The sequence below is a fragment of the Peromyscus eremicus genome, chromosome 12, assembly GCF_949786415.1.
Source record: "Peromyscus eremicus chromosome 12, PerEre_H2_v1, whole genome shotgun sequence".
In the NCBI taxonomy this organism is placed as follows: Eukaryota; Metazoa; Chordata; class Mammalia; order Rodentia; family Cricetidae; genus Peromyscus; species Peromyscus eremicus.
Window position 1 is genome coordinate 7,808,477 of NC_081428.1, and position 14,734 is coordinate 7,823,210.

Sequence of the window (14,734 nt, forward strand, 5' to 3'; positions counted from 1 at the left end):
ATTTGTTATACGATTGTTATAAAGCTGTGGTTATGCAAGATAGTCCCTAAAATTCTCACAGCCCTAAACACCATCCAGGGGCATGGGGAAACTGGGTATGTCTGATACCTTGGCGAGGGTGATAGTTTCATGACTAAACTTATTTGTTTGTATATGGTCATTATGTGCAACTTACCACATATCCTCTATACCTGAACAATGATTCCTACAAGTTGTCCTCTGGCTTCCACACCTAAGCCATGGCATCTGTACACCTCCACATATACATAATAGATATAGTATAGACAGTGAAGAGCTCTATCTTTTCTATTTTTCTCTATCAGAATTCAAAGTGTTTCCATTCATGACGATTGCTGTATGTTTGGGGATATGTAACCATATTCAAACTAAGGACATTCCTTTAGCCCCTAGTTCTGTGTGAATTTTAAAAACAATCTAGATAGTTTTTTGAATGCTCATTTTTATTGCCTCTCAAGATAGTTGTTTTTCTTTAATCCATTAATGTGGTAAATTATATAAACATGATATTATATTGTTCTTCTGTTTCTAAAGTGCAGTATTGGACTCAGTTAGCTAATGTTTTATTTATATAAATCTATGTCCATAATTGAAGTAAGAACATCATTTTCCTACTTTGAATTTCCTTTAGCTGGTTTTTTAAAATGTGCATATTTTTTAATGAATTCTTTGAGAATTTCATATATGCGTACGATGTATTTTGATAATTCACCCCCCACTCCTCTCCCTGACTCCCCCTAGATCCACCCATGCCCTGTAACTCCTCTTGACTTCATGTCCTCTGGTGTTTTGTTTGTTTGTTTTCAGATAAGGTCTCACCATGTAAACTCAACTAGCATAGAACTCACTACATAGACCTGGATGCCCTCTAACTCACAGATATCTGCTTGCCTCTGCATTTCAAGTGTTGGGTTAAAGCATACACCACTACCCTGTCCCCCCCACTCTTTCTCTTTAAGTAACTCACTAAGTTCAATCTGTACTGCCCATATGAACATGGGTGCAGTGCATGTGGGACTATTCACTCGAGTATGACTGGTCTACCAAGGGCCACACCCGTAACAAAAACTTTCCTTCTCTCAAGCAGCCATCAAATGTCAATAGTTTCTTATATGTGTCATGAGCCCCAACTCCACACTGGAATGTTAACTGGCTTGATCTTGGGCAGGTAACCAGGCTGCTGGGAGTTCATGAGTGCAGAAAGTACTGTTTCACTTTGGTCCTCCCCGACCTCTGACTCTTACACTCTTCCCCGCCCCTCTTCCTTCGTGATCCCTTAGGGGAATATGATGTAGTTATCCCATTGACAGCGGAGCATGCCACAGTTATTCTCTGCACATGACTAAATGTGAGTTTCTGCACTACCTGTTGCCCACTGCACAAAGAAGCTTCTCGGATAAGGTCTGAGAGCCGTACTAACCTGTGGGTACAGAGACAGAAATTTAGAGGTATTTCAATACTACGTCTATTAAGCAAAATGATATGTTCACCCCTGGGGTCTAAGAGAGTTCTCCAGCCTTGAGTTCTTAACTAGACTCTAATCAAGTTCTAGTATAAGGCATGAGTTGCCTTCTGCACAGCGGGCCTTAAATCTGATCAGACAGTGATTGGTGACCCTCATAATACGTGTGCCATTGCACTCATGGGCACATCCCATGCTGGTCACCAAGGCAGTGCATGGGGTTCACAGCTGGGTAAGACTATTGCTGACTTTTCTCTCCAGGCAATCTGCCTTAACTGGTTTTGTAGCTTTTTTTTTTTTTCAGGCCTGGGAATTAAACTCAGGTCCTAACACTTGTATACATGCTCTCTAGTTGAGCTACATCCCAGCCCTTTGGTTTGGACCTAGGTTATGTCAGCCTCGTAAAATGTGTTGAGATTCTTCCTTTCTTGTCTGCTTTTGTGGAAAAAGCTGAAGGGAACCAGGGCTTGTGGATTCTATTACAAATGGTCAGAACTTGGAAACGTCATTAGTATCATGGGAAAGGTTTATTGTATAATTTTAACGACTGCTTATGTTTCCAGTTGTTCTAATTTGTTTTTGTGCTAGCTTTGGGACTTTTATCTTTTCTACCAGCTTGTGCATTTCTTTTAGCTTTACATTTTTTTGGTAGTTCTTTATAATTTTAAGGCCTGTATTATTGGATTTGGAGAGATGACTCAGTGGTTTTAAACACTCTGAAGCATTGGCTGCTCTTGCAGAGGACCAGGGTTCAGTTCCCAGCACCCACATAATGTCTCACAACCATCGATAACCCTAGATCCAGGGGATCTGATGCTTCTTCTAGCTTCTGCAGGCACCAAGCTTGCTCATGTTGCACAGACATACACCCAGGCAGAACATCCATACCTATCAAAATAGAATATTAATATTTTAATTACCTATGTTGTGTGCTTATTTCCTCTTCTACTCATGTAGTTTCTATAATCTTTCATTTTATTCTCCTAATTAATCTTGTCACCAGTTTGTATATTTATTATAAAAAGAGATGCAACCAGCTTCCCTGCAAGTTTGTGGTATTTTTAAGATGTTTGTTTCCCAGCTCGTTTATTCTTTTTACTTCTCATTTCTATCTATACTCTCCCCACTCTTGTGATTGAACCCTTTATCACTAGTTCACTTCCATCTTCCCTGCCTTCTGATAGGTGGATTTTAAAGCAGAAAGCATTCCTGTACACAGCATGAGGTCGCTATCTAGAGTTCCATGTGTTGCGGTCCAACTCTCCCAACTTAGTGTATGCTTTCCAAAGACGACTTAGGAGAAGTTGTATCCCTCATGCAATGGGAAAACCTCTTGATATCAAGGCCTACTTTTACTGGGTGATGGTCAGAGAACATGGCCTCTCACTCTGTGGCTATTCCAGAATTTGTGATGCCTCCTCTGTAGCCTTAAGTGTTCAGCTTTTATGAGCATTCCTTGTCATAAAAACATGTATTCTCTATGGGTAAACAAATTCTCTTAGAGTCTATTAATTTTAAAACACTGTTATTTATATGTTCCTCATATTTTTAAGATTTCCATCTAATAATTAAGATGCCAGCACAGTTTATAAAATAGCTGTGGAATTTATCAGTTGAGATTTTAATCTCTAAAGTTACTGTAGCTTTTTGCTATGTTTTGGCCTTCAAAGATTCTGGCTATGAACTCAATGACCTAGCATTTCTGAACATCCCAGTCTAAGACAATGGCCCTCAACATAATATGAGCTGACTAAGGATGTAGCCCTCAGCAACATGGATTTTAGTGGGATACTTGTGTACTTTCTGAATGGATTTGAAAGTCCATCTTCGAAAATGTGCATGTCTCAAGATTGTAAAATGTAACATGTGGCCGGAACTCAGGCAGATCTGTGTCAATGTTCTGAAGTTATTCCTCTATTTTGCCTGTGACCTGGTTCTTCATTCTCACCTATGCCCATCTTAATGACACAGTGACTAAAACACTCCAAATTCACCGGGGTAGCGCACTCCAAATGTTCTTTTGAAGTATAAAAATAATCATGGAAAGACTTCAAAACCCAACTGTTCTCCAGTACCTGACGGTGAACATACCAAATGTCCTTGTTTTCTGATGGTTAGCCCAGGGAACTTTGGTAAGGCAAGGACTTTTGGAGGAGGGAAGAAACAATGATGAGCCCGCATCGGGAGGGAGGCAGAAATAGGACTAAGTCCAATCACAGACACTCCCCAGGGAGATCAGTTCTGGGAAAGCTGTGTCAGTAGGGACTACAGAGAATGGGGCATCAGGAAGATGTCAAGTGTCTGTGGGCAGAGTTGGGTGGGTGAGTAGTGGCCTAGAAGCTGTAGCTGTCAACTTGACACAGCGTAGAGTCACCTGAGAAAAGAATCTCAATCCAGAAACTGCCTGGATCAGATTGGCCCCTGGAAGGTCTTCAGGGAACTGTCTCACTGTTAACTGACAAAGGATGGCGCAGTTCACTGTGGGTGGCACCATCTCTAGGAAGGTGGCCCCGAGCTATATAGGGAAGCTAAGTAAGCAGGAGCCTGGGATGGGGCCAGCCAACAGCATTCCTCCATGGGTTCTGCCTCATGTTCTCGTTTGAGTTCTTGGCTTTTACTTCCTTCAGTGATGGACTGTGACCTGGAAATGTAAGCCACACAAACCCCTTCTTCCTTTGTTGCTTTTGTTCAGAGTGTTTTATCACAGCAACAGAAAACAAACATAAACCAGTAGACAGCAGATTTGGGGGAATCCAAGAAGACAAACTTCACCTACAGTACTATTCTTTTAAAATCAATACTAGCTTCACATAACTACTTTAGTCTACATTGAATAACAGGAATATTTTCTATTCTCCCACAATTTTTTTCTTCTCAGAGAAGGAAAAAAATCGACCAACTTGATGTTTCTGCTTTTTCTCTTCTTTTACTATCATTTCAGTAAGATATCTATGATGAAATAACATGGAGTTTATGACCACAATGTAGTCATTGCTCAAATAGTTCATTATTATGCCATGTGACCCCTTAACTTCTCATCTTGGATTCCTGGTTATTCAGATTCTTGGTATAAACTGTTTGTTTTCACTGAATTTATCAGATGTGTTACATCCTTAGCGAGCCTTGAGTGGGGTAAGTGGGCTGTGTTATACTTCCTCGAATCTATTATGGTTGATTATAAAAAGCAACACCATGGCCACTGTTGGTGGACGTTGGCCTTTTGTGGACTGGAATTGAGGATCCAGATACTTGCTTCCCCTTTCTGGCCCAAGTATATTGTGTTCTTCACTAGAGCTCATGGACACTGTCTTTGAAATAACGCAGTGTTCTCTTTGCCCATCACGCAGGGGATTAAACTGTCTTGATTTCAGTAGATATTACATTAAAATAAACATCAACACATATCAACTGAAGAGATCAGAACTTGAATCAGAACGGAGAAAAGAATTCCACACCTCTGATTTCTAGAACCGAACTCTGCCAAGGAGCTTTTATCAAGGTGAAAGAATGCAGTTCAAACTATGGAGAAATTCACATCAGGGCTGTGGATGTAGATCTGTTAGGAAAGGGCCTGCCTAACATGCTTGAGCCTCTAGGTTTGAGTCCCTGCACTTCAAGACAATAACAATAGTGATAATACGGTGAAAACATCCTCCCATGGATGATGATGCTCTAATCCTCACATCCTGCAACTGTGATAAACATAGTTTAGTATGAACTTGATATGGATTCTGATTGAGCATCTCCTTTTACCAGAACTTGAATTTAAACCAAGATAAAAAAAAGTCAGAGTCATGCATTCATTCATATTTGTATCTGTATAGATATTTATTGAATTTATTGGCCCTCTGTGTGTTCTAGCAATGGAAACGGAACTTGCACTGTTATGGTTAGTGCACATTAGCAAAGAATATTTGTGTCACCAATAGGTAATAAAGACAAAAAGCTCCCCCAAATAAACAAACAAGAAACCAGAGGATGGTAAAAGATAGAGTGAAGAATGGACAAGAAGAGCCCGAGTGAAGTGACGTTGGAGCCGCTAAAGGTCAGGCTGAAGTTTCAAAGGCTCTAAAAAGGATACCAACCTGGAATGTCCTAGAACAGTGATGCTCAGCCTTCAACAAACCAGAGCAAGCTTGCAAACTGTTATTGTTTGAGTATGAAACACACCCTCTATACGTATTTCAGCGTTTGGTCCCCAGCTGCTGGCTCTACTTAGGGAGAACCTTTGAGATTGTAGTCTAGCTGGCAGAAGTGAGTTGCTAGGAGCAGGCCTTGATATCTACTTCTGGGTGTGGCCCATGCTTTCTGTCTCCTGATCTTCTGATGTCTAAAAAGTTGGGCAGCAAGCCCCCACCTCCATGGGTGAGCTGCCCCAGACACTGAGCCCTCCCTCCCATAATGGACTGACATTCTTTGAAGCTCTTAGCCAAAAGAAATCCTTCTTACCTCGTTTCTGCCAGGTGTTCAGTCACTGTCACAAGGAAAGGAATCAGCACAGGGACAAATGGCAGAGCTTTTCCTGGGAAGCTAACTCACTACTGGCTGGTGAGCTTGGCATTGGACAAGGTAACAAAGACCTGGCATTAGTGATTTAGAGAATTGCTCTGAGCTAGTTTTAAACATCCATCTGTAATTCTGAGACATTTGAGTACTTTGAGTACATTGAGTACTTCTTTAGCTAAGGCTAGGTCGGACATAGCTAGCTTCCATGTAATCGGGGCTAGCCTGCTGGGTATACTGGTAAATTCTTCAGTTCTCTAGTTACTGTGGTTTAAAAATTGTGTGTGTGTGTGTGTGTGTGTGTGTGTGTGTGTACGTGTGTGTGTGTGTGTGTGTGTGCATGTGTGGTGTGTGTGTGTGTGTGTGTTGCACTTGCCACAGCATGCATATAGGGGTCAGAACACAACTTGTGGGGAGGGTCCCTCCTGCACCATGTGGGTTCTGGGGGTTGAACGGAGGTCGTGTTACCAGCTCCTCTCTTTAATTCTTTATAGCATACACCAGTACAGAGAGATGGTAATTTCCCCCAATGTCACATAAACTGAACTCAGGGTTTTCAACTGTTTCTTACTTCTTCCTGCTGCTTTTTTGTGGGGGTCCTGGTGACTGTCGATGAATGTTAATCAGTGAGGAGGTTCCATGTGGACAGTTGGTTACAAATTTGTCTTTATCCTCGTCTCTTAAAATTATTACATGGCTTCAGTTATCTTTATTTTTCTGACAGACCTATGACCAAGGGATTTCCACAGGTGCAATAGTCTTTCTGGGCTATAGATTTAAAGTTAAAGGCAATTGTTTTTTCTATTAGGGACTCAGAAATCATAGTAGCCACAAGGGACCACATTCTTAGATGCTTAAAAGATATTTGCCTCCAAAACACAAGGCAGTGTCCCCTCAGACTAGAAGAATATGACAGAGAATTTCAGGAACCATCCAGATTGTCCAACTAACAGGCTAGTTTGGGGTTTTAAATGCATATCCAGGTATTGATAAGATTTGGTTTATTAAAAAGATGTAGCTGCCTGTTTTTACTTTTCCACACCATGTCAGAGCGTTTAATGCAACTTGTGAATCAATAGTTCACAACAACAAACATATCGTACTCCCTTTCGCTCTCAAAGCAGTTCTTTACACATTGCGTTACTTAGTGTTCTCTAGCGCAGAACTGGGGAAAGAGCGCTTTGCTGTCTCCATCTTAGCGAGGGACCTGAGGTGTGGACACCCTACATTGTCCAAGGAGTTTTCTTAAATGTTTACTTTCTTTGATCTCCCTTCACATTCGGCACTACAAGAAGGAGTGCATGTGAGCCCCTGAGTATGGGGGAGCTTGGCTGGAAGTTATTTGTAGTGACATTTTACCAACCCAGCCCATCTGGCTAAGGTTGTGACGTAAGCTGGAATTCAAGGCTAGGAGCGCCTGCACAGCCCGGGACCGGCATTCCCAAGCTAGGGCTTCTCAGTATTAAGTCCACTTAACATCAGGCCCTCAAGAATCACCGAATCACCCGGCTTACACGCAGGGGCTTGAACTGGCAAAGTGTTGATCCCATGGAGTAATTTAAGGGATACCATTAAGGTGCCCAGAGATAAAACAAAAACAAAACCCAAAACAAAAACAAAACCTGAGCTTTGCGCTGCTTTGTGATCTTTGTGGGCGTCAGGGAGGTGGCGTTCGGGAAGGGTCTGAGAGTTCTTCCGGAGCTCGGGACCCCAACAGCACTGTCGGGACAGGAGAAGCGCTTTGATCCGCCCCAGATTGCCGCAGCGTGTGTTGAGGCGTGTGCGATTTGTGCGGATTAGAAGTTGAGAGCCAGAAGTGATCCCATGCCCTCCAGGCCCCGCCCCCAGCACTAAGCCCCGCCCAGCTCCTTCAAAGACCCCGCCCTTCAGGTATTTTGCCTCCAGCAGGCCCCGCCCTTTCCGCCATTCGCCACCCGAAGACCGCCTCTTCCACCGGCTTACCCACTCAGGCTCCGCCTTTTCCTCCAGTCCCGCCCCTTGCCGCCACTGCTTCCGGTCGCGTGGGTTTTCTGAGCGTGCCGATTTCTGGGGCTGGGGGTTTGCACCATGGGGGTCCCCAAGAGGAAGGCCTCAGAGAGCCCGGGCGGCGCGGCGTCCCCCGCGGGCACAGCCAAGCGAACCCGTGCGGAGGAGCTCACGGGCGTGCGGTTCAAGACCCAGCTGAGGGACGCGCAGGGCCCGGGGCCTGGTGAGTGAGGCCGGCGGGCTGGGGGAGGCAATCAGCCGGACCCCTCTCAGCTCCCGGGCAGTGACAGCCACGCCTCTGGCTGCGGGGAAACGGAGGCTCCGGTGATGGAGCCTGCGGGGTTCCCCACCCTGCATGTCCGTGCTTATGCGGCCACACGTTTCTCTTCGGGCAGCGACCCTAGACAGCCTCCAAAACCTCTCGATTGCGATTGCCAGGAAGGCAAAGGAAGGGTCCTCGTCCACACTGCGAGCGTTTCCCGCGCCCCTGGCCGGGGAGTCAGCCCAGAGTGGTTCAGCCAGACAGCGTGCCATCCCTCCCCTTAGGCACGCCTAGCCAACTGTCAACCCTAAGAATGGCGGGATGTCACGTGTAACAAGTTCCCCGTAAGGACCTACCACTCCTTGTCAAGTGACTGGGATTGGACTTGTGACTGAGATGGACCAGATTCTGTAACTTAATTTCTCTTGGTGAAGAGTGTGACCACACTTCACAGCTACTTATAAGGAGTTGTAAGTACTCGTGTAAGGAGTACATTGGTTACGAGGAAAACTACAGTTAGGCATGTTGTCCTGTTCAGACATCGACGCTGTAGTACAGTAAGATAATGAAATATTTCTCTCAGGTTAAGTAAATTACTAAATCAATGAACTGTCACAGGACTTGATGTTACCACGCCTTTAATTCAGCACTTGAGAGGGAGGCAGAGGCAGGCGGATCTCTGTGAGTTCGAGGCTAGCCTGGTCTACCCAACAAGTTCCAAACCAAGTACACCTGACTTCCTAACTAGTTAGAAATGGTAGAAGGTCAGGGACAGAATTGGAACTTGTTAGCAGTGACATCCCTCCAGGAGCTGCTGCTGGAAGCCCAAAGAAGAGTAAGCTGTCTGTGTCACTGCACTCCTCTGGGCTGACTCACAGCCAAGGGACTCGGGAAACACCGTATAGTGAGACTGTTTCAGAAAGGACTCTCAACTAATTTTTTTTCTTACAATTTTTATCTTTAAACTTTTGGTGCCCATCCTTGATAGTTTGGAGGATGATGCCCTTTTTAGCACATGATCCAGCATCCCACCTTTTTATTTGCCACTTAATAGCGGCTGTTATTTGTTAGGTAGAGATAAATGGGTGAATACAAATCTGACCCTGGCCTTGCCATTGTGGATCTGGTAGTCAATTTGGGGAAGCAGGTGCTCCATAAAGTCACAAGTCTTCCAGAGGAGCCAGCTACGCTTTGTGTCTAATGGGCCTGGGACCCTAAGCTGTGAGATCGAAGAAGACTTCCCCAAGGAAGTAGATTTTCTAGAGTTGTATAGAAAGGTATAGGGACAAGAGCCTTTCTTGCGGAAGAAAAGAGCAAGCTTGGTTACAGAAAGGCTTTTGTCTGCATTTCAGGGTCCAGCTAGAGAGCACCATGCCAACTGAAAAGGGACAGCTAGGTTGACAGGCAGTAGGTTTAGTGAAGTTTGAAAGATGTGGCAAAGCTGAAGTCAGTGGATGAGTGTGGGAATTTGTAGATTTGTGTTTGACTCTTATTTCAGATTCCCCCACCCTCCCACCCCCTTGGTACTTGCTGACTTCCTGTGATAGAAATGCTACCAAGGATAGGATTTGTGGGTGGGTGGGTGGCAGGGATTTTTTTCTTTATGCAGTCGTGAGGGAAGATTGTTGCTTATGCTCCCTTTATGTAGTGGAGAGGAGCTTGTGGGGTTCCGTTAGCAGAGGGTGCTCAGTGGACCTGTGTCAAGGATTAAAGTGATGATCAGTGAGTCAGGATTCTAGATCAAGAAAGGGTCTGCTTAAGTCTGGTTCTCTTAAAAATGTTTGCCCCTTCACTGGTGATGGAAAAGGCCATACTGTGAATATGAGTGTGCTAAAGGTTAAATTTTGTCCCTGTTCCTCATCACCTAGATGTTCCTTCCGGAGCCCTCTTTGTGCCCCAGTCCATCCCTTGGCTTGCTGGTAGTCCTATGTGTCTCTGGAGTCTGTCTCTTGCCCTCTACTTCCTCCATGGTCATTAGTCTTTGCTGTGATTATGGTCAGAGCTGCCCAGGCTTGAGCTCATTCCCTAGACCCCATTCCACATGCAGCATGAGGTGATCTTTTAAAACTGCCACTCTGTCCCTCCTCTCATGGCATCTTTTGGTTCGATCCTACTGCACATAGGCTGATAACCAAAGTCATTACTTCTACTCCACCTGGCCTACCTACTTGTTTGTCTTCATCTCAGGCCATCCTCCCCTCTCACCCAGATATCAGCCCCACTGTACCTACCCTCGCTTTGTTCCTCCAGGCCGGGGACTTTTCATATTGGCTGGGAGCACTGCCTCGCCCTCCCCCAACTAATTCTCTGATTATCAGGTGCCACCTTACTTTGCAGACACCTTCCTAGCCCTTGGTCAAAATCACAAAATCTATAGTTATAACCTCTTATCAGCAGCTTTTCCCCTTCTTCATAGCACTCACTATAGTTTGAAATATATGTCTATTTAAGCGAGTGGGAGGGCCATAATATATACCCATGGAATGCATTTTGGCCCCATTCATTCCACATTGTACCACATTGGTGGAGACCATTTGCAGTTCATTTACCAGCACATCCCAGGTCTGGCACATCCCAGTGTGGTAAATAGTGAATGGAAAGATGGCTGTAGAGCTGGCAAGCATAACAGATCAGCAGTTCCCATGCTAGAATACCCCGTACTGCCTGGAGGCCTCATAGGACCTCACCTCTTCAAAGAGGATCTCTCTGGCATCCCCCTTCTTATCATTAGGACACCAATCCTATGGGATTGGGGCATCAACCCGATGACCTCAGTCATCCTTAATTGTCTCTGAGAAGCCCTGTCTTCATATAGTCCTGTAGGAATTACAGCCTTAACAGGAACCTTCAGTTCAGTGGGTTCTCTGCCTCTTTGGGTACAGAAGAGGTGTGGAATCTCAGAACAAGGAAAGTGTGGTGTAATGGTGGCTGTGATGGTGTCTGAGGAGACGGTCCTGTTGATTTCTTATCTCTTATTTCAGCTTTGGAAGCCTTTGTCTCTGCTGCCAAACAGCTACCTCAGGAAGGCATGTGTGATGTCGTTGAGGGCTACATCAAGATTTCCATGGAGTGTGCAGAAATTTTCCAGCTCCTCAGTGGAGAGAAGCAGCCTGAGAGTGAAGTAGGTTGTTTCTTACCTGTGTGGTGAAGAGACGTCAGTGTTGTGTGGCACTGAGCTTGGCAAAGTGTGAGATCCATGTCTTGGGCTGCACCAGCTTCCTTCAGAAAGTGATCTCTTGTCCCAGTGCTCTGCCTCTATGGCCTTTTTTTTTGATGGGAAATGGTAGCTTCTCTTTAATAGTTTATAACTAATGTCATAAGTCAAAGTTACAGTTTTTAAAAAATGGTTATTCATTTATTTTTATGTATATGAATGCTTTGTCTGTCTGTCTGTATGCATGCATGCATGCATGTATGTATGTATGTATGTATGCATGTGCACCACATGCATTCTTAGTGCTCATAGGTCAGAAGAGGGCATTTGATCTCTTGGAACTAGAGTGCAGACAGTTGTGAGCTGTTGTGTGGGTGCTGGGAACTGAACTCGGATCTTCTGCAAGAGCATCCAGTGCTTTCCACTGCTGAGCCGTCTCTCCAGCCCTAGGATTATGGATTCTTAGAGTACACTTGGTTTGCTTTAGCAGTACGCCCTGTTACAGACTCAGAACACATGTGGAGTTGATTGGTTTCCCAGAGGTGGAAAACTGGAACTGTTTCTGAGCTTGTTGATCTCAGGACTCATGTTGGAAGGCCGTAGAACTGAGTGTCCTCAGAGCAGTGAGTTTCAGTCTCTATAGAGTTTTGTCCTTTGCTGTCATCTCGTGAAACTTTAAGCAGCCTCTTGTCTGTTTCTAGTTCAGAGCCTGGGTCTTAGTGGATGAGAGTGTTAAACTCTCGCCTGCTTCCTTCTGCTATTTGGTTCAGGATCTGGGGAAGGCCTAACTTCGTAACTTTGTAAGTCAAGAATGAAATGATCAATAGTATTCAATTATATCTTTGCAGATGCTGTTAATATTTCAAGTTTTTGAGGCCATATTATTGAGGACAGCCAGTGATCTTACTCATTTCCATGTGGTGGGTATCAACATTGTGAAGAAGCTACTGAACAACCACATGAAGCTCCTGTGTGAATCCCTGTATGCATCTGGTTACAGGTGAGTCAGTTGCTCGCCAGTGACCAGCAGGGACTGCTGCTGACTTCTCACACCAAGTGTCCCTTCCGCTCAGCCTTCTTCTACCTTTCTTCACTATCCTGTGGCTCAGACATGCCTTACATAGCTTGTCCTGCCTAGATGATTCTTCTCCACAGCACTTTGTGGAGGAAAGGCCTGTGGGGTCTTCACTGACCATCTTAGGCCAGTAAGATGTCCACTGGCCTTTTCTGTTTCCATGTCCCACTTCAGTTTCCTGTATGTCGACAAATATCTGTGCAGCAACACAGTGGTCTACATCTGTTGACTGTCTTCTTCCCCAAATACGTGTGCAGAGGATGATAGCATCTTACTTTCCAGTGTCTAGAGCATCACCTTGTGTGGAGCCACCAATGCTGGCAAGCTCAGAGCAGAAGGCTGCCAAGAGGGCACTTTTGGAGATAGCTCTGTGAAGTGGTCCATTGTGTCCCCAAAACGCAGTGACTGAGATATGGCACTCAGTCACTGATGGTTACTTAAGAGATAAAATTTTTATCTTTAGCACTGAGCATGATGACTTAAACCTTAATCCCAGCACTCGAGGCAGAGACAAGCAGATCTCTGTGAGTTCAAGACCAGCCTAGTGTCTACATAGTAAGTTTCCCTTCAGCCAAAGCTACATACATGGTGAAACTCTGTCTCAAATAATAATGATAATTTTTCTCTTCTTTGTATTAGAATCTTTCCTTGGCTTTTTAGTTCCTTTTAAAGTTTTTGCTGTTCTTAAAAAATATGGAAGAAAAGAACATTTGTGCTTCTTTTTCCCGGTTTTGGGTGGCAGGTCCTAAGCCAGGAGTGCACTGGGTCCTGGTAGTGTTGCCCCTGTTCCTCATACTTGGTCTACTGTCTCTGTGCAGGTTGGCTCGAGCCTGCCTGGACCTGATGGCTGCCATGGTGACCCAGGGTCCTGAAGCCGCCAGGGATGTGTGCAGCTGTTTTGATTTGAATAAAAAAGCCTTGTATACGCTGGTGACCAAGAGAGGTTCAAAGGTGAGAATCCCCAGTGCTGTGCTTGTCCTTTCCCTTAGGGAGGCTCTGGTGGTCGTTTTTTTCCTCCTCCTCTCCCTTGGTCCCCACACGGGTGAAGACCATGCCTGTGAGTAGGGCAGCAGCCTTTCCCCACCCTGACTTTGATGGGCCAGGGCCTCAATGGAGCCTGAACAGTTGGTACATCCAGGAAGATCCGAGCCTCCCTAAGGGGACAGGTTGGCTTGGTGGGGTGGCTTAGGGCTCTGGGCTGAGAGGACCATTTGTAAGCACCCTCTCTTCTAAGTGACTAGAAGAGCCTCGCTCTGCCCCAGCTGTGAGTTTATACAGCTCCCAGGGCTCTTGCTGTTCTGTCCACTCTAGAGAAATCTCTTGGAACTTAGCCCCAGAGAGCTCCCCGGCTCTGTGATAATCTTGTGATGGGTAGAGGATAAATAGGCCAGTGAGAATGGGAACAGGAGTGCTCGGTTTTCAGGAGCACCGCAAGAGTTCACTGGTAGCTCTAGAGGTGACACTTGGGTTTGGCAGGGCTCTGGGGAAGAAAACACAACCAAGATATCTAAGTTCCCAGCACAGGGGCCAGCTGCAGGTCTTGGTAGCGCTTGCCAGATTAGCTCCTGATGGTGCTCAGTGGTGTGCACAGCCAAGGCCCAAGTGCTCCCCTCCTCCTGAGAGTAGAGCACAGTGAACACATACCACCCCACTTGTTGAGGTGGAGAAGTGTGGTGCTCTACATCTCCTGTGTAACAGTATGCTAGCTAGTTGTCTCAGTATGCCTGGGGATTAAATGTCTTAATTGCTAGGAAGTAGACCAAAGGGTTAATAATAATGCCATGTAACTTTTATGGCTCTATAAGACTAGCCTGGTATTGAAGGTTTTACAGAATTACAAATAACGCAGTCTCTGAGGGAAGAAAGCCCAGGTCTTAGTGTCTTTAGATACTATGCTTTATTAACATGTCAACAAATTCCTACCAGTGGGTAAGGGCTTTGGACGTGAAATGCATTTATAACGAAAAGAGTGTTTGCTGTTTGCACAGTAAGGCAAATGTCGAAGTTCTTTGCTCTTGTTGTCTGGCAGTAAGCCTAGCAGTGATTATCTACCAGATAATCTGTCCTCCCCCTCCCCTGATTTAGTTATCCAAGCTGTCCGAGTGAAATAGGCTGACGTACCTGGGCCACCCAGACAGCCTGGACAACATGGCAAAGCCCAGTTAGGGCTTCCGCTCCCAAACCCCGGCTACAGCAGCTGGTTCACCTCAGGCTCTCAGGATGGGCTCTGTTACCTCCAGGATCTGTGAAATGGAAGGCTCTGTCGTGGGGAAA

At 45.2% G+C, this 14,734-nt stretch overlaps 1 protein-coding gene across 1 annotated transcript in view; it reads left to right on the forward strand.

The window, feature by feature from the left end:
• Positions 1–7,998: 7,998 nt before the first annotated feature.
• Urb1 (URB1 ribosome biogenesis homolog) overlaps positions 7,999–14,734 on the forward strand; it is a 62,493-nt gene continuing 55,757 nt past the window's right edge. The window contains exons 1-4 of the mRNA XM_059276853.1: positions 7,999–8,192; positions 11,213–11,352; positions 12,234–12,385; positions 13,279–13,411. Of these exons, the coding sequence (XP_059132836.1) occupies positions 8,051–8,192; positions 11,213–11,352; positions 12,234–12,385; positions 13,279–13,411 (567 nt within the window). The 5' untranslated portion in view covers positions 7,999–8,050. The remainder of the gene's footprint in view (positions 8,193–11,212; positions 11,353–12,233; positions 12,386–13,278; positions 13,412–14,734) is intronic.